This window comes from Peromyscus californicus, unplaced genomic scaffold (assembly GCF_007827085.1).
Source record: "Peromyscus californicus insignis strain IS unplaced genomic scaffold, ASM782708v3 Scaffold_23__1_contigs__length_62951481, whole genome shotgun sequence".
In the NCBI taxonomy this organism is placed as follows: Eukaryota; Metazoa; Chordata; class Mammalia; order Rodentia; family Cricetidae; genus Peromyscus; species Peromyscus californicus.
Genome location: NW_026294534.1, coordinates 61,120,974 through 61,146,259, shown reverse-complemented (window position 1 = coordinate 61,146,259; position 25,286 = coordinate 61,120,974). Strand labels below are relative to the sequence as shown.

At 60.1% G+C, this 25,286-nt stretch overlaps 4 protein-coding genes across 14 annotated transcripts in view; 1 reads left to right on the top strand and 3 right to left on the bottom strand.

Annotated features, from left to right (window-relative positions):
• Positions 1-349: 349 nt before the first annotated feature.
• On the bottom strand, positions 350-5,834 carry Ifi30 (IFI30 lysosomal thiol reductase). Its single transcript, XM_052752604.1, has 7 exons — positions 5,448-5,834; positions 4,064-4,246; positions 3,902-3,976; positions 3,726-3,818; positions 1,440-1,592; positions 692-745; positions 350-604 (listed from the first exon to the last, which is right to left on the bottom strand). Exons 1-7 carry the CDS (start codon positions 5,571-5,573, stop codon positions 539-541), a joined length of 750 nt encoding a protein of 249 aa, XP_052608564.1. The 5' UTR covers positions 5,574-5,834; the 3' UTR covers positions 350-538.
• A 1,426-nt stretch (positions 5,835-7,260) lies between these two features.
• On the bottom strand, positions 7,261-15,577 carry Pik3r2 (phosphoinositide-3-kinase regulatory subunit 2). Its single transcript, XM_052752605.1, has 16 exons — positions 15,483-15,577; positions 13,460-14,173; positions 11,401-11,493; positions 11,175-11,225; positions 10,960-11,091; positions 10,665-10,863; positions 10,073-10,158; positions 9,826-9,934; positions 9,637-9,740; positions 9,379-9,563; positions 9,168-9,293; positions 8,775-8,917; positions 8,513-8,689; positions 8,252-8,323; positions 7,990-8,160; positions 7,261-7,907 (listed from the first exon to the last, which is right to left on the bottom strand). The coding sequence occupies exons 2-16, from the start codon at positions 13,779-13,781 to the stop codon at positions 7,703-7,705; spliced, it is 2,175 nt and encodes a 724-aa protein (XP_052608565.1). The 5' UTR covers positions 13,782-14,173; positions 15,483-15,577; the 3' UTR covers positions 7,261-7,702.
• On the top strand, positions 14,453-16,724 carry LOC128119345 (uncharacterized). Its single transcript, XM_052752755.1, has 3 exons — positions 14,453-14,480; positions 15,399-16,161; positions 16,287-16,724. Exons 1-3 carry the CDS (start codon positions 14,453-14,455, stop codon positions 16,426-16,428), a joined length of 933 nt encoding a protein of 310 aa, XP_052608715.1. The 3' UTR covers positions 16,429-16,724.
• Positions 16,725-17,215: 491 nt separating this feature from the next.
• Mast3 (microtubule associated serine/threonine kinase 3) overlaps positions 17,216-25,286 on the bottom strand; it is a 27,014-nt gene continuing 18,943 nt past the window's right edge. For all 11 annotated transcript variants that reach the window (XM_052752591.1, XM_052752585.1, XM_052752586.1 and 8 more), the window contains 16 exons: positions 24,923-25,008; positions 24,637-24,845; positions 24,254-24,392; positions 23,243-23,375; positions 22,994-23,159; positions 22,771-22,872; positions 22,404-22,526; positions 21,812-21,924; positions 21,508-21,644; positions 20,983-21,224; positions 20,581-20,796; positions 20,195-20,421; positions 19,921-20,043; positions 19,697-19,833; positions 19,429-19,610; positions 17,216-18,911 (listed from right to left, as the gene is read on the bottom strand). In XM_052752591.1, the coding sequence (XP_052608551.1) occupies positions 18,388-18,911; positions 19,429-19,610; positions 19,697-19,833; positions 19,921-20,043; positions 20,195-20,421; positions 20,581-20,796; positions 20,983-21,224; positions 21,508-21,644; positions 21,812-21,924; positions 22,404-22,526; positions 22,771-22,872; positions 22,994-23,159; positions 23,243-23,375; positions 24,254-24,392; positions 24,637-24,845; positions 24,923-25,008 (2,859 nt within the window). In that variant the 3' untranslated portion in view covers positions 17,216-18,387. The remainder of the gene's footprint in view (positions 18,912-19,428; positions 19,611-19,696; positions 19,834-19,920; positions 20,044-20,194; positions 20,422-20,580; positions 20,797-20,982; positions 21,225-21,507; positions 21,645-21,811; positions 21,925-22,403; positions 22,527-22,770; positions 22,873-22,993; positions 23,160-23,242; positions 23,376-24,253; positions 24,393-24,636; positions 24,846-24,922; positions 25,009-25,286) is intronic.

Genomic DNA, 25,286 nt, shown 5'->3' with positions numbered 1-25,286 from the left:
TCCCGATTATCCCGCCCGCCTGTACACAGTCGCCTTTCCTGGAACAGTGAACACACACACCCATGGGTTGAGAACCACTCGGCTGCACTGATATTTGAGGTGAAATGATCCCGAGTGTGGGTGGCATCATCCTGCTGGAGTTCTGTAAGAATTAGAAAGGGAGCCAGGCGGTGGTGGCACACACTTTTAATCCCAGCACTCGGGAGGCAGAGCCAGGCGGATCTCTGTGAGTTCGAGGCCAGCCTGGGCTACAGAACTAGTTCCAGGAAAGGCTCAAAGCTACACACATAAACCCTGTCTTGAAACAAAACAACAACAAAAAACAAACTATAACTCCAGGAAAAATGAATCACAGCAATCTAAATTATTTATTCAATGAATTTCAATTTAGCACCATTTGAAAACAAGGCAAGAGTCTTGAGTTTTGAGTCTGTTTTGTGAGACGTGTGCGTTCTCTCGTTGGTGGGTGGCATCTCTTGAGGGCTCTGCATCTGAAAAAGCTGAGAGCTGGCTCTTGTTTTTCCTGTGACAATGACCGTCACTTGTAGCAAACCTCCCTGGGAGGGTCGGCCATGGAGGGGCAGATGTCTGGCTTCTCCAGTCCCTGGAGGGGATGAAAGGCTAGGAGTCGGGACCCTTTGGGGAGACTGCAACCCCCCGGCTGAACCCCACAGATTTATACTAAGCTCACCTGGTACAACAGACAGACAGTGCTCAGGAGCTGGCTGGGGTCCTTCAGAGGTTTCTGTAAGCCACAGAAGATACAGTTAAGCACAGCTGGGGAGGATGCATGAGCCTGGGAACTCAGCACTCGAGTGCTGAGGCAGGAGGATTACTGTTTCAGGACAGTCTCAGCTGTGCTGAACTAGGAAAGGTAGTGATTGGTCACTGGTATCAGGGTATAAAAACCTTGTGTGTGGGCAGAGGCTAGAGCTCAATTGGGGTGTCTTTTTCTTTTTTGGAGTCTTTTTTTAATTAAACCATTATCTTCAGATTTATTTATCATCTTATTTCACGTGTAGGGAGGGATGTTTTGCCTGGAGGTGTCTGTGCAGTACTGATGGAGGCCACAAGAGGGCGCTAGATCCCCCGGAACTGGAGTTACAGAAGTGAGCCTTATGGTGCTGGGAATAAAACCAGCGTCCTCTCCAAGAGCAGCCCCTGCTCTTAACCACTGGGCTGTCTCTCCAGTCCCTCATGTGGTATCTTCCAGTCACTTTCCATCTTGATTTAAAAAAAAACATTTTTAATTGAGGAAGTCTGTATGTGAGTGCAGAAGCTGCTTGATGAACGTGCTGGGAACTGAACTTGGTTCCTCTGGAAGAGCAGCACTCCACGGGGAGCCCCACGCATCCCCTGTGCTGGGATTACACCACCTGCAGCCTGGGGATTTGAACTCAGAGCCTTGAGCTTGTGGGACACTTTACTGAGACTCTTACCTCATTGACCAGGACCCAGGGCACGTACTCATGGGGTGGCTGCAGGGCCTCTGTGAGCTGGGCATTGGCATGCATGAGCTGCGTGCCCCGCTCCCCGGTGGCACACTCCATGATGCTGTCTGGTGACACCTCCGGAGCGTACACCTGCAGGCACTGTGAGGGGGGAGGCTTTGCTCAGTTCCCCTGTTGCTGCGGGCCGCAGGACTATGTCATAAGAACTCAGCTGGTTATGGCAAAGTCACTGCCTGGAGGGATCAGGGAATTCCTCCAGAGGAAGCCAAATCCCAAGGAGCTTTTGGTGTTATTTGGTTTGTTATATATCAGCTGTATTCTGTTATGAAAATCATGTGTGCCTTCATAGTTTTCCCAATTGACTTTTCCCTAAGAAGGGCTGACAGTGTGGACTGATTACTCTCTGGACATACTCATTCAAGGTATTTGGAAAACAGCCTCAGGAAAGGCTTTCTCTGGAATCAGGTATCTCCCTTGGCCACTTACAAGGACTAACAGGAGACACCGCCCAGGTGGGCGCCCAACTTTCAAGGACTAGCAGTAATAACAGTCCACATGCTAGTCTCCTAATTCAAGGTAAATTCCACAAGGAGACACCGCCTAGGTCAGGTGGACGTTTAAGTAATAGTTTTACACAATTTAGCTCGGAGCCTCCTTTCTTACAGCCTTACTAACTTTAGAGACCTTTAACTCCTTACCTAACCACTTCTAGGAATATTTAGATAACCCTCTGCACTGACAGCTATGCTCAGCCCGAACCCCAGTTCAAATCTCCCTGTAATTATCGTCATTGGCTGCATGGCCAGGTCCATCCCCAGATGGAGGAAAGTACCTTATCAGAGATACCTCCGTACTTTCTAAGAACAGATAAGCATCCAGGCTACCAGTTTGAGAAGGCCTGGCAGATGTGCCAATTAAGCTTTACTTCCTCCTTTCCCAAACCTTACCTCTAGTTCCAGATCTCCCTTTAACTATCACCAGAGGCATCCAGCTGTACACAGGTTGCCTAGTGACTGAGCACTTTCCCCCACCCTGCAGAAAAACGGCAGATAGCTTGGACAGATAGGAGCCACAGGAAAAAAGAAGGCAGTTTTATTTTCTCACATTGACCTAGCGACTTATAGATTCTTAACATTTTCTATCAATCATGTTTAAGACTATAGTTGAGCACATGAGTCCTCTTCTTAGACACTACCCGAATTTAGCCTTTAGTTAATTCATTTCCCCATTGGTCACTTCCCTTTCGGGTTGACGGTTACTGCCTCCCTATGTGATTCTTATCACCACTCCGTTTGACCCTGGAAGCCTGGCTTTGCACTGCCAAGGGAATACTTGTAAGTGTATATATACCTGGACCTCCAGGGCACGGAGGGAAGGAGAAGAGAAAAGAGAATGGAAGAACTAGACGGGTAAGAACTTGAGAGGAACAAACTGAGATGGGGGAGAACTAGATTGAAGGGCTAGAAGAGAGGACTAGAGGAACGAGATGGAAGATGAGGAAGAGCCAGATGGGGAAGTACTAGCTGGGTAAGAACAAGATGAAAAGGACCTAGATGAGGCAGAATCAAGACGAGAGAATTAAGATAGAACTTAGAGGGAGCAGTAGATAAATATAGAGAGAAATCAGGCAAGAAAGGAGCTAGGCAGAGAACAGAACTGAAGCTGTGTATGAAGGATGTTATGCCAGAGGAATTAAAGCAAGTGGACTAAGAGCTCGGTGCGCTGAGATTCTGTTTCCCAAAAACAGTCCTCGCCATTAGTAGTTCTCTCTCCTGAGCCCCTGGGATGTTTACCATTAAGGCTGGTCCTGTTATCCCGCCAACAGTCCTAGCGGCCCCAGACAAGCAGTTTCCCCACCGCCCAGAGACGGTTGCACAGGCACTCGCGGTGGCCTGGGTGGGTTCCCGAAGCTGTTCCCTCCGCTGGAGACACCCTACCCACTCCTTCCCACCAACCGCACTGCTCGAAGCTCCAGGAGGCCGGGAAGCTTGGGCCCGTTTGGCCTGAAACACCTCTTTATTTCCCACAATGCCCTGGGAAGTAGGCGCTCATGGCTTCGGCTTCTCTGTTCTTGTTATCTGTGACTGCGTGGGGGAGGTCCCAGGTTCGGTTCACAGACCTAAGCTTGGTCTATTCAGAGATGGGAGCTCCCAGGGCCGGGGTGTGTGTGTACCTGGGGTAGAGGCCCCGCGGCTCGCCTCCCCCCACCCACCCCCTACCCCGGCTCGCCCCTTCCCCCCTGCCCTGCAGCACACCGCCCCCTCCACAGCTCACCGGCCCGAGTTTCTTCTCCATGTCCTCCATCTCCTCCACACAGACGATGGTCAGCAGGGCCGCTGCCTTTTCCAGCTTATCCAGCAGGCAGGCCTGCAGAGGTAGGCCAGGGTGGTCGGGGCAATGTGGCCCCCCGCCCCCCGTTCCCTCCGCGGCCTCACGGAGCGGCAGCTCACCTCCACCTTGTTCAGTCTGCACTCCAGCTCCCCGTGCTGACACGTGAACTCCCACGTGCCGCTGACATTTCTTTCCTGCAAGGCACCGACGGATCTCCGTGAGCTCAGACGTCTCCGCCCCGCGGCACCCCTCCTGCCTCAGTTTCCCCGCTTCCCGCGCACCTGCGCGTTCCCGTAGGGCACCAGGGTGACGTTCATGATTTCCATAACCATCAACCAGGTCGGGAACAGATCTCGGACCAGGAAGTAGCGACAAGCCCCGCACAAGGACTCATAATAGAGGCTGACATTGACTGGCGGTGCGGGGGGCGACGGGCGTGGCCCGAGCAGGCACAGATCGTGGGCCTGGGGGGGGGGGGGGAGAGGCCTCTGGTGAGGTGCAGCCCCCGGGCCCCGTCGCCCCCGCTGAGCCGCTTATGGTTTGTTCAGTCTCGTGGCACTGGACGAGACCAGGGCTGTCTTTGCGAAAGCTCGGCACGCGGTCTCCTGCTGCGCCACGCCCAGGGCCCCTCCGAGGCTTGCTGCAGTCTACATCGCATTCCGCAATCACAGTTCATCTGCAAACCGGAAACTGGCAGGCTCGCAAACAGTAAGCGTTCAGTAAATGCACAGTCCTGACTACATCGGCAAACGCTAAGACATGCATATTTCTAGCCGTGCTTGGTGGTGCACGCCCTTAGTCACAGCACTAGGGAGGCAGAGGCAGGAGTTTGAGGCCAGCCTGGGCTACATAATGAGTTGCAGGACAGCCAGGGCTACACTGTGAAACCGTGGCCCTCCAAAAAAAAACAAAAAGAAGAAGAAACCAAATCAAATCAATAACATAAGAGAAGGAAAGGAAAAGAAAAACAAGACATGCATATTTCTAGTGACTGCTCTCAGTCCTGTTTGGCGGCGCACACCCTGGAGCCAAGTGCATGCTCATTTATTTTCTTTTGTAATTTTGCGCACCAGAGCGGAGCCGAGGCCTTTCACCCACGCAGACTCTATTTATTCTTCCTCTCCAGTGACCCCCGGGAAACTTCACCCTGTCCGACGATCAACTAGACACAGGAGGTGCCTCATGCATGCAGACTTCCGGTTCCCGGGGAGGGCAGGAGGCGAACCGGAGTCTGAGCAAGGCGCTTGGCGCGTGGGGCATGTGTTTGCTCGTGTCAGAAGCACGCCGGCCCTCCCTTCCTCCGTTGGAACGCACACAGTAAGCGACAAGAATTGCGTGAGGGTGGAGACGGCCCGTGGCTCAACAGGTCTGCAGCAGAAACCACCCCCCTCCCGCCTCCCCCTCAGCTCTTGGCTCAGATGTATACCGTAGGTGGCTGATAAATGCTCGGGCAAGGCGGGAAGGGGTAGCTGCGTGTCTCACACCTGCGATGGGGAAGCGAAACGACTGGGACACGGCCAGTCCCGGGCGCGGGGTGGGGACTTCTCCGGGCGCGAGTCCCTTGGGGACCTTGGAGTTCCCCGAATGGGCTCGCGGAGAAGTCTGCGCGGGCGCCTGACGCGCGGCCTCCTGTCCGTCCGTCCGTCCGTCCGTCGCAGGACCTACCTTGCATGTGGCCGCAGCCTTGGAGGACGCTTGCAGTGGAGACGCCCTGGCTGCTCTGGGGGCCTCAAGTGGAAGCAGCAGCAACAGCAGAAAGGACAGCAGTGGCAGGAGCAGAGACCGGGGCATGACGGCGGAGGAAAGTCCGGCAGGACGGCTGGCGGGGCCTCGGAGGCGGGAGACTTTAAGCAGGCGGAGGCCCCGCCCCTGAGACCACGCCCCCAGGCCCCTTCGTCCCCAGGGCCTCTTTTCCTGCAGGCTCCACCCCCGCCAGGTGTCGCGCCCCAGATCACGAGGCCACTCGGTGCTGTCCAGCGTCCCCTCCTCCCGCGGGACACGGCCAGCATGTCCCGTCACGTGAGGCTTTGGATCGGGGACAGGAGGGTCTCCAGAGTGACCGACTCCTCAGGGACAGGAGGCAGTTCCAGCCCCCACCACCCCAGGCCAGGGCAAACCAGCCCCAGCACCCCCCAGCTCTGCTGACTCCGGCTAGACCGCAGCAGAGAAGCCAGCCAGCTCGGGCAGGGCAACTTCCCATCTCCACGGCCCGGGCTCGGGGTAGGAGACACAGCCCGAGTACTTTGCTCCAGTGACTGTGTGGGCCAGATCCCCGGCACTGCGGAGCCTCGCGGGAAAGGAGGGGCGGGGATGCGCCTGACTCTGCCTCGGTCCATCAGCCGCAGTTCCCCACCTGTCAAGTGGCCGCCAGTGCACATGGCTGGCCACAGAGGCACCAGGAAGGCCTGGAGCTCACCAGGTTGGGACCGGAGCCTCTGTAGGCACCACGTCAGGCAGGAGACATTCCGGCCTGGCTGGTCACTCAGCAGGCTGCTGGGAGCACGGCGAGTCCATGGGAGTCCCACAGCTCATGAATCGCTATTTGCTGAGGGGTCTGCTCTAACCAAGCCTGGGCCTTCCGGAACCTCACATAGCCTGGGCAGACTCCACCCCCAGCCACGCCCCAGCCCCTCACCGGGGACCCCAGGCAGGGCTCCACCGGAGCCACACTCTGAGCACAGGTAACATCTGTTTCGTCTTATGCAAGCTTGTGATTCTCCTGCCTCAGCTTCCCTGGCTCTGGCATCACAAGGTGGGGCTTCCCTTTAAGTCGCCCCAGGATGCGGCCTGGGACCATCTCGGGACCTTGAGGCAAAGGAACCCACAGGGGACTGGGTCAGAGATGGACTCTGTCCGTGCATTTGTCCTCCACGAGCCCAAAGGTGCTCTTGGACAGTCGCGTGACAGGCTGGGGCAAGCTGGGGTGGGGGAGCACACAGCAAGGACTCCTGGGCCTAAGTCGTGATGTGTTCCCACCCCAGGGTAGGGCTATTAGGGTTTTATTTTTTGCTAATGAGCACAGGCAAGCCCCGGGGACTTGTTCAGCAGGTGCGCAGGGCGTCAGAGCATGGGCATCAGACACCCTCCTGGATGGCCTGAAAGGTTGCTGACGCCTCTCTTCCCGACAAGGAAGTTGTGGATTGGGTCGTGTGGGCGGGTGTGACCGGCACAGCTGGTGCCTGCCTGAGCCGTCAAACCTCTGGGTGAGGCCAGCAGCCTGGGACGGGGCGCTCAAAGAGGGGCTGTTCTTGGGTCTGGGATCCCCAGACAGGCCAGGGGCTCTGAGTTGCAGTGCTATGCTGTGTGACCCTGGACGAGGTCTTGACCTCTCTGGTGTTGAGGGTTGAAATGGAGAGGAGGGCGCATTGAGTTGTTTGGGCATCAAAATGACAGGTGTGTACGGCGTGACCCCAGGCAGGGCCAGAGGCTGCAGCTCACAGCAGGGCCGAGGATCCCAGTCCCCAAAGACACTCAGCCGACAGGTACAATGTTTCATATTCGTATCAATAAACGTACCGTACAAAACCCGCTGCCCATCGGCCCTAGGCAGGTGTGGGGTCCAAGGGCAGTGACTCCCAGGGTCCTCGTCCCCAAGGGGAGGGGACTGCACAGTCCTGGGCAGGACCAGGCGGTGGCTGGGGTTCTGGTCTGCCTTCTGGAGAGGGGATCGGCACTGCAGGTAACCCCCTGCCGCTGGTTTCACTTCGACCTTTAGAGGGGAAGTTGGGGTCTGCGGGGCGGGTCCCGCCCGGCCCCGAGTGTCCAGGCTAAGTTCCTGGAAACAGCCCAGCGCAGTTCCTTCCTGCCCCGGCCCGGGGCTATGGCTTGGAAATCTGGGGCGCCCAGGCAGACGGCCGCGGCCTCTGTAAACACGGCAGGCCCGGCCGGGAGGGGCAGGGGTGTGGACAGGACAGAGGCGCTCAGCGGGCAGCGGGCGGGCCGGGCCCGGGGGCGCGCACGGGGTGCGCCAGGGTGACGGTGAGTGCGTCGTTGTGCTGCACGAGCGAGGCGTGCTGGTAGTGCAGCACCAGCTCCTTCAGGGACGCGTACAGGTTGTACGGCTCGGCGAAGCCGAAGCCCGTGGCCGTGCGGTAGATGACGCAGTGCTTGGTGTCGCCGTCCACCCTGCGGGTCCAGACCGCGGCTCAGCGGAGGCCGCGGGGCTCTCCGTCCCGCCTCCCCCCGCCTCCCCCCGCCGGGAACTCACACCACGGAGCAGGCGTAGCAGCCGCGCTGGCTGCTCTCCCGGATGAGGAAGGTCCCGTCCCGTTTGCCACTCAGCATCTCCTCCGCCTGCGTGCGGTTGATCTTGCCCACGTACCACGTGCGCTCCTCGTGGTGGGGCAGGGCGTCCTCGTCCTCCATCAGTGAATACTGGCTGTGGGGTGAGGCGGGGAGGGCCTGGTCACGCACCCACCCGCGCGCGCCCTCCCCTCCCAAGCCCCCGGCCGGCCGCAGGGCGCACTCACTCCTCGGTCTCGTTCTTGATTCCCAGCCACTCGTTGATCTTCCGCTGCCGGGCACCCTTCTGGGTGAGCCACCTGACAGGGGAGAAGTGGGTGAGCCTGTGCGCAGGGGAAACTGAGGGAGGCTGGAGTGGGTCGCATGCAGCATCTCCGGCCGCCGCAGGGGGCACCGGGCCCCGCGGCCTGGCCAGCACAGGCGGAGATCAGCAATGGTGCGCGCGGGCGCCCCCTGGTGCGCAGGGGCGGGAGCGCGCCGCCACTCACACGAGGTACTGGTCCCGGATCTTGCGCAGCTGCATGAGGTCGGGTTTGAGGCTGTTCATGCGCTTGTCGATCTCGCGGTTGTCCGAGGCCTGCGCCCGCAGGTCCTGCTCCAGCTTCGTGCGGCTCTCATGGATCTCCGCGATGCGAGACTTGAGCCGCTCAGAGTTCAGCAAGATCCTGCGGGAGGGGCGTGGTAAACGCCGGCTCTCTCCAAAGCCCATTCCCTTCCCACCAAGCTCCTTCCTCTCAGGAGCCCACGCACCTCTGCATCTCCTTCTCGTTGCCCTCTCGCCGGAAGCGCTCCAAATACTCCTTGCTGCACTTTTCCTGCGTCTGCCCCTGCTCTTCGAAGATCTTGATGGTCTCATTGAAGGCCTCTATGGCTGTGCGCTTCATCTGAAGCTCCTGGGGATGGGGTGATCTCAGTAACTCCCAGAACCCCCTGAAAGGCCCTCAGCAGTAGTCTGTCTCCCTCAGGGGACATCCTTCCGCTGGCTACCTGCCTTCAAAGCTCCCCTCTCCAAACCCATCCTTCCTTCAGGCCCTTGCTGGGAACTCTGAGCACCACTGGGAGGGAACAGTGTCTGGCACTGTCAGGAGGACTGCTCTGGGCCACCCCTGTGCACCTCAGGCCCCGTGTGCAGAGCCCAGGTACCTGGGAGGTCCGCGTGTACTCCTCGTATAGCTGGTCATACTCTCGGCTCTTGTCCTGGTACTGCTGGTGGTAAACTTTGAGCTGGGCGCCCACAGCCTCCACGCTGTCCTCCTTTACCACCTGGTCCTGGGACCCACGACACATCATCAGTGTTTTCACTCCAAACCCAGGCCCCGCCCAAAGCGCATGCTGCCCCCGGAGCAGAAGGCACCTGCTGGTACTTGGACACAGGGTAGAGCAGGCGCGTGTCCAGCTTGGCATTATACTGAGCCAGCGACTCATGGCGGTAGTGGGAGATGAGTTCTACCACGGAACAGAAGGTGAGGGGCTCGGAGAAGCCGTAGTGGCCGTCCTGGTGGAAGACTTTGATCAGCTTGTTGTTCCCCCCCGCCTTTCCTGTATTGGGGGGCGGGGTCAGCACTATAGAAGGCCCCAAATCCACAGCCCCCCGCCCTGCCTGGGCATCAGCCCCACCTGAGGGTGAGCGTGTACTCTCCTTGGATCTTGCTGGATGCATCTCGGACCAAGAAGGTCCCATCGGGTGTGTCCCGGAGCCTCTCATTCACCTCTTCCCTGAGGAACACGGGCAAGGAGCCACTGACCGGCCTGTCCACCCCCACCCCCACCCGCAGCCCACCTTCCACCGCAGAAAAACTACCTGGAGATGTCCCCCCAGTACCACTCTGCATCCTGAAGTGAGGGCGGGTTCCCTCCATTGGCCAGGGCTGTGGGGGCCGGCTTTGCCTTAGCGGGCTTGGGTGGAAGTGCTGGAAGACAGGAAAACACGCATGCATTACGCACCAAGTGCATACTGAACCTGCAGAAAACATGCAAGTACTAAGCACTAACTGAATAGGACAGACTGCCCACCCACGGGAACAGCGGTTGGGTGAGAGGGCCGTCACCTGGGGGGGCGGCATCCTGCTCATCCACGTGCTCCTGCAGCAGCCTCTCCAACAGCAGCACGGGGAAGTCGGGTCCAGGCTCACTCCTAGGGGAAAGTGGGGGCGTCAGGGTCTGGGAGTGACAGCTGTGTGCCATGTCCTCCACCCCACGTGTGCACAGACTTGGGGCAGCAGGCGCGGAGGGTAACAGTTGGCAGTGGGAAGACAGGTGTGGCGAGGCACGCGTAATCGGTGCTCCATACATGCTCACCGTGAGAAAAAACGAGGAAGCAACATGGCAGCGGAAGGGCGCAGGCTGGACTTGACGCTCTCTGCTTGCAGCCCCTTCACTCTAGCCCCCAGATACTGGAGGTCTGGTCCCTGCTTCCTCCCCAACCAGCAGGGTCCCACCCCACAGAGAAAGTACCTCCCAGCACCCCTTGTCTGGGACTACTCTGCCTACACAGAGGCCCCAGCCCCCCTTTGGCTCAGCCCCAGCCTTCTGTCCCTACAAAGGGGCTTTTCCCAGCCCTGCCCACCCAATGGAGCCACACCCACGCACCTTTGACCACACCCACCAAGCCCCTTGATGTCAAGGGTCCTGCCTACTCACCCATCAGCGTCACCCCCTGGCGGAGGTGTACGCAGCAGCAGTGGCCCGAAGGCACTGGCCAGCGAGTGGACAGCTGTGGCCTGTGCAGGCGCTCTGCGGGCCACACGGCCCAGGTGCTGCAGCAGGAACCGCAGTGTGAGCGCCTGGTGCAGTGGCAGCGTTGGGGGTTCCAGCACCGGTCCCACGGGTCCCGCAGCCTCTGCAGGCAGAGAGCCGGCCAGGGCCGGTCAGCCAGGCCAGTGACCACCCACCGCCCCACCGCCTGGTTCCCCTACTCATCCCTCCCAGGGTTTACCCCGCAGCGCCCGGTGCGCCTCTGCTGCAGCCTCAGGGGTCACCACGGCTGTAGGTAACGCCAGCAGGAAGCCCTTAACAGCATCGCACAGGGCGGTGTGGTCCCATTGCTCCACGTCACTCAGGGACCAGTCTGCAGGCAAGGACAAGACGTCATAGTCCAGCCTGGTGCACGTGCCCACCCTTCCCATCAGAGGAGAGCAAGCAGAAGCCGACCTGTCCGAGGTGCGGGCAGCTCGGGCCTACTGTAGCATTCACCGTCCAGCCCTGGGAGAGAGAGACCCTTGAGACTGACTAACCAAGTCACACGGGGCCCAGGCCACCTCCCCACTGGGTGTCACCCCTTCCCACAGCATCCAGGCTCAGCCTCCTCCCGTGCAGAGACCAGGATGGCCCTGGGTGGGCATGAGCTTCCACCCCAAGCAGTCAACCGGGACCTCACCTGCCTGCTCAATGACCTCCACCAGCTTCACCAGAATGGGCGGGGCAGGGTCAGGGGGGCAGAACTGCTCCGTCAACTCCGCCAGCGCGAGGCCTGGAAGGACGGGACAGGACGTGAGCCCCCATCCCCTCTATGCCTGCTGGACTCAGCGTGGGTGGCTGCAGGTGGCGGAGGCCTGGCTTGGGAACCTGGGGCCACAAGGAGGCTGAATTAGAGGGAAATGATTTCTCAGGTTACCACAAGGAATCGAGAAGACCAGCAACAGTGGCCCCCCAAGAGATGAGAGCGAGGCGTGGGAGGAGACCTGGAGCTCTCTAGTGCTCGGGTGGAAGGCAGGATGGCCGGTTCCAAACCAGCCTGGGCTACACACAACCTTTCTCCCAAACCAAGAAGGCGGCGTACAGGTTCTGTACTAGGCTGGAACGGCAGAGAACTAAAGCCAGCCTTTGCCACGACTTTCAACGCCTGCTCTCTGAGACCTTGTACGGTTGGACATGCGTGTGGTTTCACAGGGATTTTTTGTGACAGCCACCAAACTCCACTGTGGCCTGCTCTGCAACCCTGAGTGCAGGGCTAACCCTCTCTGGGTTTAAACTTTGGGGGAGGCAGCCAGATGGTACTATCTTTTTTGTTTTAGGTTTTATTTTTGAGACAGGGTCTCAATATACAGACCAGGTTGGCCTGAACTCAGATACGCCCACCCTGCCTCCTACAGTGCTGGGCATAAAGGCCTGGGCCGCCTCCTCTGACTTTCTTTTTTCCCCGTTTTAAAAGAGGGTCCTAATACGTAGCCCACACGGGCCTCAAACCCACAGCAATTCTCTTGCCTGGTCTCCCCAGTGCTGGGATAGCAAGCTCCCCAACCTGGCTTCCCACCCTCCCCCACCCCAACTAAGCTGGGCCCCAGCCCAGCCCCCTCCCAGGAGGGCCTGGCTCCCTGCACGGCCTTTTGTGCACAGGTGTCCCGCCCATCTGGGTTGGCTCTGGCCCTCGGCAGGGACGCCCTGGCACGCAGCAGAGGCAAGCCAGGGCCTGTGGGGCCTCTCTGAGTGGAGCTGGCCCAGCTGCATGGAAAATGAAAGAACAAACCCCCCAAACCAGCAGGCAGGAGGCGAGAGGAGGTGGACAGCACCCTGCCCGTGGGGGAGGAGGGGTACGGCGGCTCAGGACCCCAATGCCAACCGGGTAAAGGCCTCACCCCCTTTGAGAGATGCAGGGGAATGCTGAGCATTTCCAGGTGGTTCTTCAGGGCCTGGAGGTGGGACCTTTGCTGGTAGGGGAAACTGAGGCTGCGGAGAGCAGACCTCAGGCCTGAAGGTTTGAGGGTGAGGCGGGGCATGTGAGGTGGCTGGACGCTGGCCAGCCTGCGGAGGGAGGCGGCTGTTACTGGGGCAGCCACAGGCCCTGGCTGAGAGCCCGGATGGGCTGGGGCCCTGCGGCTCTCAGGGCCAGGCCTGGGCTCTGGGGACACCAGATGCTGCGTGGCCTGAGCCAACCTCCCAGGCCTCAGCTGCACTGCCGATCCACCCCAAGTGAGGGGCTCCTGCCATGCGGTTTGCATTGGACACAAGTTCTTCACAAGTAGCCCCAGGCCGCCCTGTAACCCTCCTGTCTCAGCCTCCCGAAGGCTGGGGTTACTGGCATGTGCCACCCTGTCTGGCAACAGGCTTGTAGGGTCCCTGCTTCCCAATGTGCTGCCTCTGAGGCTGAGTGAAAGCAGGTGAGAGGCTCCCATGAAGAGCACTGTCCGCAGCTGGCAGGAGGCCCGTGTCCACAGAACACACAAGCACTCTTCAAGTTCCCTTTTGCACTCCCTGCTGGCTGCCTCCGGAGCCTGCCTCAGGACCTTTGCACAAGCCGTGCACATTGCCCGAGGGCCTCCACCCTCAGCAACTCACCACACTTGTCACCAGGGTGACACATTCTCACTTCCTGAGCAAGGAGCCTGACCAGGACCTGTCCCCAGGGCTGAACTGACTGACAGCAGAGACCCTCTGCAAACAACCACACAGCCGGAAGGTCCGCAGGGACAGGTCCCTCTTCCAAGGTGTCTGCTCACCTGACTCGGAGGGCCCATCCACGGGCCTGGCAGGCAATGGACGGGGGCCTCGTGGGCGAGGTCCTGGTCGAGCCAGAGCTACGGGCCCTAGGAACTCCACATACGTTCCAGGGAAGTCCCCTCGCTGCCGGGTGCGCTCATTGAAGCCGGGCATCCAGCCCACGTTGTGTGGGCAGCGCTCCCCTCCGTCTGCCACGCCCAGTGCCTGCAGGGCCACCCGGCTCACCACCAGTAGGTCTCCAGGCAGCAGCTCCAGGTCCTCAGGCCGCTCCCGGCGGAATGGATACACAGCCCTGTACTGGAAGCCCTCAGCGCCCGCCATGGCTGGGTCTGGTGGGGTCTGGACAGTCACGTGGCTCCCGGGGGCTCCTGAGGCCCCATGAGCGGGGGCAGCCCGCCTGATAGACTTGCAGAGCTCTACTTCCAGAAGTCACAGGCGACCTCGGGGGCGCTCATGCCTTAGCTGGCCATCACTAAAAGCCACTTGTCACAGAGTCCACCATTTAGTCACCTGTGCGAGGCGGATGTCCCTGGTGTTTCCTTAAATCACTCAGCTTGTGTACCCCATCAGATGGCCAGGCTGCGGCAGGTAGATCACACTGTCATGAGCTGGGCCGTGGGTGCCCAAGCTTGCTGGCTCTTCAGGGTGTGCCTGACACCAGACGAGGAAACCCAGACCACAGGCTGCTACCATGCTCAGCCAGGGACGCCAGCCTAGAGGACATGGACAAGGCAGAGTGAGCCCTGCCAGAATCCCCCAGCAGCCTTGGGGCTGGTCCCTGCCCCATCTAAGAACCAGCTGCCCATATGCAGAGGGCACACTAACAGGCTTCCTTCAGGGTTGCTAGGAGCTAAATGCTTCCCTGTCCCCACCAGGGATGGGGAAACAGGTCTGGAGCGCTCTGGAGGACCCCACTGACTAGAAGGAAGCTAAGGTTCGACCACAGACACACCCAAGCTCAAGATCAAGGTAGGAACAAAGGCAGCGACCGCATGACCTATAAGACTCAGTGCAGGAATGGTGCCCTGGGGACTAATGGGGGAACTGGGGGGACCCCAAGGAGGGGTTGGGCCAGCTGAGCAGTGGACATGGCCTACAGGAGCTGAGGCCTGGGTGGGAATCCAAGGAAGCAGAAGCCTCGGCTCGCTGTAGGGGAGGGATTGCAGGGTGCAGGGGTGTCCCAGCTTGCCTTAGTCTGGGGCCCTCTGGTGATGTGAGAGAGAGGGGAGGTGTCAGGAAGAACCATGGGCACCTTAGTGCCACAGTAGGATGGGGGCAGGAGCTGGACACCACCAGGGCAGGTTGCAAGGTGGTGACGTTCTCCAGCTGTCCTAGCCTGGGTCCCCATTCCAGCCTGCAGTTCGGTCCTCTGTGCATCCTCCTGGGGGACAGAGCAGTACATGGACAGGCAGACTGGTCCTGGAAAAGGCCTGATGGTGGAAGTCGCCCGCCTAGGATGCACAGTGGCTTTCAGAAAAGCGCCATCCAATAGGCGCTTATCGTGCCAAGGGGAGGGTCTAGGCTTCATCCCCAAATCTCGGGACCAGGGGCAGGTGTCCTACTGGGGTTTGGGGCTTCATGGTCCCCGGTACCTGGCGTGATTCACCGTCTGGCCCCTTGTGGCCTGCATGCTGTAGGTAGGGAAACTGAGGACCGGAGGCCTCTCCTAAGGGAGCCTCCTGCCCGCCCCCGCGCCGTGCGCGTCTGCACACGCGGGAGGCGGGGTGTACCGCGGAACCCCCAATGCAAAAGGTGGGGCCCTGGAGACACGCACAGCCTCTGTGCTCACGCACAAGAACGGCTAGACCCTCGTGCACCCCGAAATCACCCCGGACACCGGAAGCGGCCGGACCCGGGTCGTGCCCCGAAGCTCCCCGCTCCCGGCCCCGGGGCGGGCGGGGACCTCCCGGCCTTGGAGACCCCGTCTCCGCTCCGCAGGCTACACCGCTCCGCGCTCGACTCGGAGACGGGTTCCGCGCGCCCCCCACGCTCCTCATGTCCCCGCCGCCGCCATCGACTCACCCAGTCGCGGGCGCCGTCGCCACCGCCGCCGCCGCCGCCGCCGCTGCCGCGGGATCCCTGCGTCAGCCGCCGTCGCCGCGGTTCCGAGCCGCCGGGCCCGCCCCCGGGCGGAAATAGCCGAACGCATTCGGGCCGGGAGGGCGGTCCTTCCCCCGCCCCACACCGAGCTGGAGCTCGGAGACCGAAGCGCGCGGGTTTGCGTCCGGAAACAGCCGAACGTACTCCCGCGGGAATGGTCGGCCGCCGTTTGCCACGAGACAGCCGAGGGTGGCCGGAAACAGCCGAGAGCAACCGAGTCGGGAGAGCGCTGGAGGGGCTGCTGGGCCGGCGGGGAGGGTCGAGAGGATACGGAAACAGTCGAACTGGACTCGGAGAGCGAGCGCCCGCGCCGAAGCTGGAGGGCCGGACCCCGCTGGCCTCCCATCCCGAAGAGCCGAACGGCACCGCGGGTTTGTTTTTACGAAGGTGTGAACCCGCGGCACCGAGGAGCGTGTCTGGGAAGAACCGAACGGTCTCCAATACAGGTCTTGGAGTTGACACTCGGCGGCCGCCGACAGCTTCCGGAACTTGCCGAAGCACGTCCGGTTAGGCGGCCGCAAGAGGCGAAGGCGCTCCCATGGCAACCCTCGGCGTCCGGAAACAGCCGAAGCGTCTCCGGCCCATCGCGTTCGAGAACGAGGTGAACCGAAGCCCGGAAGCACGATTGTTTCCGGAAATAGCGACAGGCGCTGGCAGTGGGTGTGGGGGCCACCGGAAATAGCCGAGCTTGTTCGGCTCATTTCGGAGGTCGTTATTGTTTTCTAGCTCAGCGCACAGACCTGGGTGGAAAACGGAGACGGAGCGGTTGCAGCCGAGGCAGAGGACCGGGCTCAGCTCCCCACCCAACGCGCTCCTCTGGTGTCTCTGGGCCCGGGACTTGCACTCAGGTGGTGCACATACACATTAAGTGTTCTTGAAGAGAAAATACAGGAAGATGAACTGACTTGTTAATTGAAGAGCTAAATGACTTTTTTTTGAGACAGTCTCTCACTGTGTAGACTATGCTGGAGTTAGAGGCAAGTGCTACCACACTCAGCTTTGTAGGGTTTTTTTTTTTATTTATGTTTTGTTTTTCGAGACAGAGTTTCTCTGTTGTAGCCCTGGCTGTCCTGTAGACCAACTTGATCTGTAGCCCAGGCTGGCCTCAAACTCACAGACATCCACCTGCCTCTGCCTCCCGAGTTAAAGGTGTGTGCCACCGCCCACCGCCGCCTGACTTTGTTTTTTTGTTTTGGTTTCTAGTTTGATTTTGTGCCTGGGTGTCTTGCTTGCATGTCTGTCTGCACCATGTGAGTACCTGGTGCCCGGGGAAGTCAGGAACTGGAGCTGCCATGTGGGTGATGGGAATCAACCAGGTCCTCTGGAAAAGCAGCTTTTGAGACAGTCTTCTTATGAGCCCAGGCTGCATGAGCTCATGACTCTCCTGCTTCAGCCACCCAGGGTTAGGATTACGGGTGTATGCAGTCATGCCTGGAAACACTTTATTTTGTTCAGTTTTATTTTAGAGATGTGATTTTTGCCCCATTGCTCTGCCTAGTATGGAACCCAGCCTTTTAGGTAGCTGGAATGCAGCCTGATTGAAGTGCTTAAGCAAGCTCCTTTACAGCCTGCAAAACCCACCTCAGACACTGAGCCCACAGTTGTCCCCTATCCCCTGCCAGCTCCCCAGCCACTCACAAATGTACACACCAGGATTGGATGTCAGCATGGGCTTTTATTCAGTGCCAGCTCCAGGATGGGCGGAGGGCTAGTCATGCACAGCCTTGGTGTCCCTCCAGCAGGCAGTGCTGGCTGGAGTCGGAGGGTGCAGAGCGGGTTCCAGCCTGGAATCCCCTCACCCGACGGGGTGGGCAGTGCTGCATCACTGGCAACCCTGCTAGGTGAACGCTGGATCACACGGCATCATGGGGGATAGCCTGGGCTCCCTCATGACCTGTCTTGACCCTGGACTCTCACTGGGCCGTGGTGGGACCGGCCTCTGGAGCTCATTTGCTTGGATCACACAAAGCGGGGGGATCCGGGAGTGCTCAAGTCACTGGGGTTAGTCTTGTAAACACAGCAGCCCAGGCACAGAATAGGCAAGACATTCCCCCAGAACCACACAGCAAAGCCGAAGTCAAGGAGATCGCATGGTCCTGGCTGGCCGTGGTGGGACTCTGCCCACATGGACGTGGTTTTGGGGTGTGGGCTGTCAGTGCCAGCCCTGCAGGGGACACTTCTCTCCCTGTAATGGTGCCCTCAGGGTTGTCGGCTACTTCCTGTACTGGGTCATGGGCTGTTCCACCCCAGTCTGGAGAACTCCTGTTCACCCAGCCCCTGGCTCCCACACTTCTCTAAGGCGAAGCACGCAGGACCAGAGGCCGAATGTAGGACCAGCCTGAGGAAGGCTGTTGACACAGGGTGCGCCCACCATTGAACTGGTTGCCCCCTCTCCCAGCCTCTCTGGTTCTGGGATCACAAGCATGCGCCAACACACCCAGCTCCCAAACTCTGTCCAAACAGAATTGTGTGCCCTGGTGTGTCTTGGGTTGGAAGTGGGAAGGGGACACACACAGTCCACACACATACGTGGAAAGGACGGAACAAACTAGAAAACACAAGTTGCCCAGAGAACAGGGTCTGAGGGCCAAGACAGACAGACAGACAGCCTCCTCCACCAGGGCGGCCAGCCTGGCTATTGCTTATAAAAAGTAATAAATTAGTCGTGAGGCCTTGCTATTTACAAGTCACAGGCACCCCCATCCCAGTGCTTCCTGGGTGGGGGAGCACCCTCTAGGCGTGTGTCCCAGGCTGATGGCCGAACCCCATCCAGATGTGACCTTGTGGAAATGACAGCTCCGTGAGGAACTGGGGCCAGGGATGGCAGTCAGTCCTTCGCGGCTGGCCCCGGGGTTCCAGGAGGGCCCTCTGCACCCTGCACAGCGATCTTGGGCACTGCCCGAGGCGGTCCAGGCTCCTCATCAAAGCTCACCTCCTGCACCGCCTCCTGCTTTTTGAAGGAGTCCCGGCGCTCAGAGAGGTGCAGCCTCCTCATGACAACCAGCTCGGCCTCCGCTCCCCGGCCACGCCGGCCTCCATCCCCATCCAGCCGCTCACTGGTGCCCAGGCCCAGCTTGTCGGCCGACTGGCCCCGGCGTAGCCTAGGGGACCGCGCGGGTATGGGGATGTGCCCCGGCAGGGGCGATGGCGAGCGTGGCGGGGGCGTGGGCACTGGGGGGCAGGCCAGCGGGGATGGTGGGATACTGCTGGTGGACTTGCGGCGGCCGCTCTTGTGACGAGGTGGCCCAAGCTTGGCCGCCAGGCCGTGCAGTGAGCTGGGACGGGTGTGGCCCGTGGCAGGGGAGGCAGGGCTGCTGGAGCTTGGGGAGACGCTGGGTGGGGACGCGGAGTCTGCGGACAACAGGGACTGGTTAGTGTCCCTCCTGGTGGTGGGGCCTGGACTGGCAACAGCCCATGCCCTCCACTGTTACCACCTACCCTTCATCCCCACAGGGAAGTGCCCTTGGCCTAGATCTAGTGAACTCCTACTCATCCATCAGAACCAGATGTCATTTACCCCCTCCTCCCAGAAGCCTTCCCTGCCTCCTCTTAACCCTGACCCTGTCCCTTCCTCAAAGCTGTGTCTGACCCTTAAACAGTGTGGACAGTCAACATGAGGCCAGTATGCCATCCCCTCAGCTCAAGCACACACCCGGGCTCCCTACTGACTCCTGTCACATACACCACACATGTTCATATTCCCATGCAGGCTCAGGAAGCCGAGGCTAGGCTGAGATCTGCCATGTAGACCTGGAACTCTTCATTTGTCTGCCTGTCCCCCTAAGTGCTGGGATGAAGGGCACCAGCTACCAGGCCACGGTTACCAGTCTGCTGTGTGAACCGCCACCCTGGCTGTGAGCGCACCCACCTGTGGGGGCGTCGGGCGCAGGGCTGCGGCAGGGCGTGGTGGGGCTGGGGGATAGGCTGTGAGTGGGTGATCCAGGGAGGCTCTCGCTGGAGGACAGGGAGTGGTGGAGGCCTGAGGAGAAGCTCCGGCTGGTGTGGAGCACAGAAGACGGCTTGGAGATCCTCTTGAACAGAGACTTCCGCCTGGGGACATGCGTGGAGACCGTGAGGGGGGCTGAGCCGGCGGGGGCCCCACTGCCCGCCGGGGCCTCGCTGCCCGCCCTGCTCACCGATCCTGGGTCTCCCGCCGGCGGCTGCGCTTGCTTCTGCGGGCCATGCGGCCCTTGGCCACGTTCTTCCGCGCGGGCCCCACCTTGATAGAGGTGTTCTCCAGAGCCGTGGTGCGCAAGGAGATCTTGTTACCGCTCTGCGGGAGGGACACCAGTCACCGAGAGCCGCCCTGAGACCCGGGTGCACAGTGCGGGCACGCTGCGGCCGGGTCCCCGGGTCGCACCTTCAGCAGCAGCTCCACCACATCCATGTGCACCAGGCCCAGGACCGACTCCCCGTTGATGTGCGTGATGAGGTCCCCGGCGCGCAGTCCCGCCTCCTGCGCAGGGCTCCCCTCCTCCACGCTCTGCGGGCACAGTCCTGCTGGTCAGAGGCCGAGCCTAGTGCTGCTAAGCCTCAGTTTCCCCTCGCTGTGGAGCAGGGCGGGGTCCCACGCCCGGACCAACCGTGGGGTCCTGGAGGGGTTTGTCAAGGATCAAGCCAGCGGGCGGACTCACCCAGACCACATGGTGCACCGTGTACACGTCGCTGTCGCCCATGTAGACTCGGATGGCGCGCAGGCTGAAGCCATACTTCTTGCCTGAGCTGTGGATAACGATGGGGGGCCGCAGGCTGCCACACACAGGAGATGGGTCCCGGCTGGGGGAGGAGTCTCGGGAGGAGGGGTTGGAGGACAGCGAGCGTGGCGACAGGGGACTCATGAGGGGACCCCCGCTGCCATCGTCTGTGGGGGGAGGACAGCAGGGACATTGCGCGTGGGTCTCTCTCCTTCTCCCACGGTGGCCGCGGGGCCCCACTCAGTGCACTAGGCCAGTTCCCGATCCATCTCCCCGCCCCACCCCGGCGGCAAAGCCAGCTGGAACAGCGTGGGACAGACTGTTACCTGCCGTGATGATGAGGGACAGGGCGGATACCGAGGCCGACTTGGGCACTCGGCCCCCGCCCCCGCCGCCAGGGCAGGCCCGGGGCTTCTCAGGCCCAGGGTCTCTTGGGCCTCCCAGGCGGCGACCTCTGCCAGCATCCAGGGGCCGAGGAGTCGAGTGCCGGGCGCCCGTACTGTTACTTCGAAGGCGAGCGTGGCTGAGGACAGCTGTGTCAGCTGAGGGACAAATGGGCGAGCTTGGCACCTCTCCACCTCACCCCCAACTGTATGAAGTTGGGCTGCGGGTTCTGGGGTGCAGGACCATCTTACTATAAAAGTCTGATTCTGGAGAAACCTCCATTCCTGTTTCAAAACCTATCTCGGACGGCCAACTCTGGAGAACTTTCCCTTAGGCCCACCTACCAGAGAGGATGCAAGGCTTGGGTGTCACTGGGGTGGTTGGGGGCGCAGGGTCAGGTTCCCCCAGGATGAAGACGGGCTTCTTGGGGTCAGCTGGCCCTGAACCTGCTCCCTCATCTTCAGAAGAGAAGGCAAATTTGGGCATCGTGTCCAAGCTGATGGTGCTTAGGAGAGACGGGCTGGGGCCCCGGTCAGGCAGAGAGGAGGAGGGTTGGCAGGAGGCTGCACCTGTCCAGGACCGCAGCCTGTGGGAGGGAGGAGCCATGCCACTCAGCCACATTCGGAGAACTATTTAACCCGAAAATCCCAGTTTCCAATTCCCACTCTCCAGAGACATTGTTTCTCTTGAGTCTGGAACTTGAAGGACCAACGGACTTGGCTGGCCAAGTCCATTCTGGACAGAAGGGGCCGTGGGAGCCACTGTGCCAGAGACCACTTACATTTCACTCTTTTCTACTCGGCCAATGGGAAGCTCCTTCAACATCAGATTGTGTAATCTGACTCTCCCTAACTCCTCGGCCCACCTACCGGAGGTCGGCGCTCAGCCGGCGGCCACGGTCCCCTGCCATGCTCCGCTCCCACCCTTCCTCTCGGTCCTCACTGAAGCTCCTTTCCGCAAAGGTGGGGGTGGGCTGAACGGCCAGGAACTCGGAACTGCTGTAAACCTGTGAGGTGTTTTTAGTGTCAGTAAGAGGACTGTGACACACGCCTGTCATCCCGGCACCAGGGAGGCTGCAGCGGGAGGGTGGACAGCGGAACAAGACCCTGTCTCAGAAACAAACCAAACACACGGGTCAACGGACTCAGGAGCGCAGGCTGCTGGCCAGCCCACCTTGCTGAAGCGGTGGGAACAGGAGGAAAACTGGGGAATCTCTGTAGAAGATTCCTCGTCATTGGTCTCGTCGTCGTCCTCAGAGCCCAAGTGGCGGTAACGTTCAGAGCGAGCTGCGGGGGTGAGGGAGCAGCTGGAGCAGCTGGGGACACCCTGAGGGGCCCAGGCCTGTGCCGTGACGCAGGGACAGGAGCAGATCCCACTGTGTCCCCAAAAGCTGTGTGGCCACAGCTAGGGAGGGCTTCGTGCATCTAAAATGAGGTGTCTCAACGCTGAGCTACATTCCCGTTTTACACAAGAGAAACAGGGAGGGCCCTGACAGGCAGTGAGTCCTGGGGTGGGGGGGTGAGGGGCCGGTCTGCATCCCGAGGGCCCCACTGGGGGGGTGTGAGGGGCCGGTCTGCATCCCGAGGGCCCCACTGGGGGGGTGTGAGGGGCCGGTCTGCATCCCGAGGGCCCCACTGGGGTGGGGGTGAGGCCGGTCTGCATCCCGAGGGCCCCACTGGGGGGGGGGGTGAGGGGCCGGTCTGCATCCCGAGGGCCCCACTGGGGTGGGGGTGAGGCCGGTCTGCATCCCGAGGGACCCACTTACTGTCAAAGTAGCTGGTGTCATCTTCAGCTTCGAGTTGTGGGACAAACTCCGCCTTGTGTCTGAGAAGCCCCGCCCAGTCCAGGGCCAAGAAGAAGGGGTGCTGCTTCACCTCGTGGGTGCCCCCTGTAGACATGCAGGCTGAGCCCTGTGTGACCCCCACTGGCTGCCTCCCTCTCCACCGGATGGGGCCAGAACAGACCCAGGAATGTGGTCAAGAAAGCAGTGAGCACCAGACCCAGCTACTGTCTTCAAAGTCTTAGACAGTTTCTAGTTAACTCCTACCTACTCTTCAAAACCCTACTCCAAGCTCCCTCCTCCACACAGCCTGGTTAACAGGGCCATGAGTGAAGCCACCCCACTGACTTACCAGTTCCCAGCCTGTCCATTGGGCTCTGGCGCAGAAGCCTAGTGATGAGATCCTGGGCATCAGCGGGAAGTGCCTCGTCTCCCTCTGGCCACATGATCTCATCTGAGAAGTGTGGGAAGAGGAACAGGATGCCCTTTCTAGCACCTTCCAACAAGTCCCTCCAAGTGCTTTAGCGCTGTGGCCAGCCCGCCTAGAAGTGTCACAGCCTTTGCGTAAGACGTACCACTGACCACCTGTCCGAACAGTTCCTCAGGCGTGTCCCCGAAAAACGGCACACAGCCCACCAGGAATTCATACAGGATGACACCCATGGCCCACCAGTCCACCGGCTTCCCATAGCCCTGGCGGAAGATCACCTCGGGAGCAATGTACTCGGGCGTCCCACACACCTGTACGGAACAGGGAAATGAGGTCGGCCTGGGGGAAACTGGCGAGGTAGGCTTTTCAGTCTTGCCCCTGGGTTGGATCGCACCTGCTTGTCCACAAACTCTCGGGCATCCTTCTCGATGTGACCCTCGTACAGGTTGGTGGCCATGCTCATGAGGCCGATCTTGGACAGGCCGAAGTCCGTCAGCTTGATGTGGCCAAGGGAGGTGATGAGCAGGCTGTGGGCAAGGCCAGGACACTCAGGCTGGAGGGGAGGCCGCAGCCCTGCATGGTGGCCAAGACTGAAGCCCCCACTGGACGTATTGCTCTTGTTTTGTTTTGAGACCAGTTCTCACTAGGTAGGTAGCCCATGTCGGCATGCATGTCCTTTTTTAAAAAAATCTTTTTTTCTCCCATGTGGCCCAGGGTGGCCTCAAACTCACTATAAGTAGTTCAGGCTAGCCTTAAACTCCTGAACCCCTGCCTCAGTCTTCTGGGTACAAGGATAACAGATGTGTGCCACCATGTCCTGCTATGACCTTATATTTCTATGCACCTTGTAAATACATCTATTGCTTAAAAATAAACCCCCCGAAGCTCACTTTCTGTATGCATAGCTTTTCATTCATGTGGCTCCTCCTGTATGTCTGGGCTATGTGAAAAAGCATGGATTTGTGACTACTGTGTATGTGCATTGTTTCAGCTGAGATAAACAGCAGGTGCCAAACATATCAGCTGAGCCGAGTGCAAATAGCACAAGGTTCTGAACGCTTCTGCCCACATCTCCATGTAGCAAATAGCTGAGACACCAGCAATTCCTGCTTCACATACAGATGGCACTAAACAAATGAGCGACCCTTACCCCTGCAGAGTAGGTGCTCAATGTGTGCATCTGCCCTGCCTTTTTGTCTGCAGGGTCTCTGTGATGCTAAAGCAGTTAAACTGGGATATTCAGGCAGCCCTTGAGGCCCCCCAGACCCTCCCCCGCCCCAACTCAGCTCAGAGCTCCACCCCGCCCCAGGCTGCTCAGAGCCCCGCCCCAGCAGCACCCAGCCCCGCCCCCCAGGCTGCTCAGAGCCCCGCCCCAGCAGCCCCCAGCCCGGCTCTGGCCGCTCACTTGTCAGGCTTGAGGTCGCGGTGCACGATACCGTAGTTGTGCAGATATTCCAGCGCCAGCACCGTCTCTGCGAAGTACATGCGCGCCATGTCCACAGGCAGCGGGCCCATGTTCTTCAGTAGTGTCGCACAGTCGCCTCCTGCACGGGGACGGGTCAGGCTTGGGCTCCGCCCAGCGAGGCTGAGCTCTAACATGGCCCTCTGCACACAGGGGGCGCCTACTGCTTGCGGGCTCTCCCCCTGGCCCAGCGGCCTTCTTACCCGCTGAGGCGCCCCTCCCGGCCTGGCCACCATCCTGAGCTCTCCAGGGACCACACTCCTTACTCTGAACCTCCAGCTGTGCCCGGGTGGGAATGTGGGGGGCATGGCAGCCTGGGGCCGCACCTTCCACATACTCCATGACCATGCAGAGGTGGCGGCGGGTCTCGAAGGAGCAGAACATGCCGACCACGAAGGGGTTCTCGGCGAAGGTGAGGATGTCGCGCTCCACGAACACCTGCTGGATCTGGTTGCGCAGGATCAGATTTTGTTTGTTGATCTTCTTGATGGCGAAGCGCTGCCGCGTTTCCCGGTGGCGCACCAGGTAGACGGCCCTGGGCACAGGAATGGAGAGCTGACGGGACCGGCCCCGGTACCGCGCCCAGGCCGCCCCAGCGGGACCGGGACTCACCCATAGGCTCCATTGCTGATAAGCTTGATGGTCTCAAAGTCGCTCTCACACGGCTTCCTCCGGGACGGACCGCCCAGGCCTTGGCTCTACACATAAGAGGGGGGCTCAGGGTCCCCCACTGCAAGGCTTTCCCAAGTCAAGCTGCCATCTCACTGGCCAGGCTACTTCCTCTCTGTCCAAGCTTGTCAACCAGTATGCAAGTTTCTTAGGGGTTTTGGGTTTTTTTTGGTGGTTGTTGTTGTTTTTAACAAAGCCTGCTTCCTGGTAAACTCCTATACATCCTTCAAGACCCACATTTCAGTGCCCTTTCCAGCTGAGCCCATGCGTGGGAGACCTCTATGAAGGGGCAGTCACACTGCAGCTA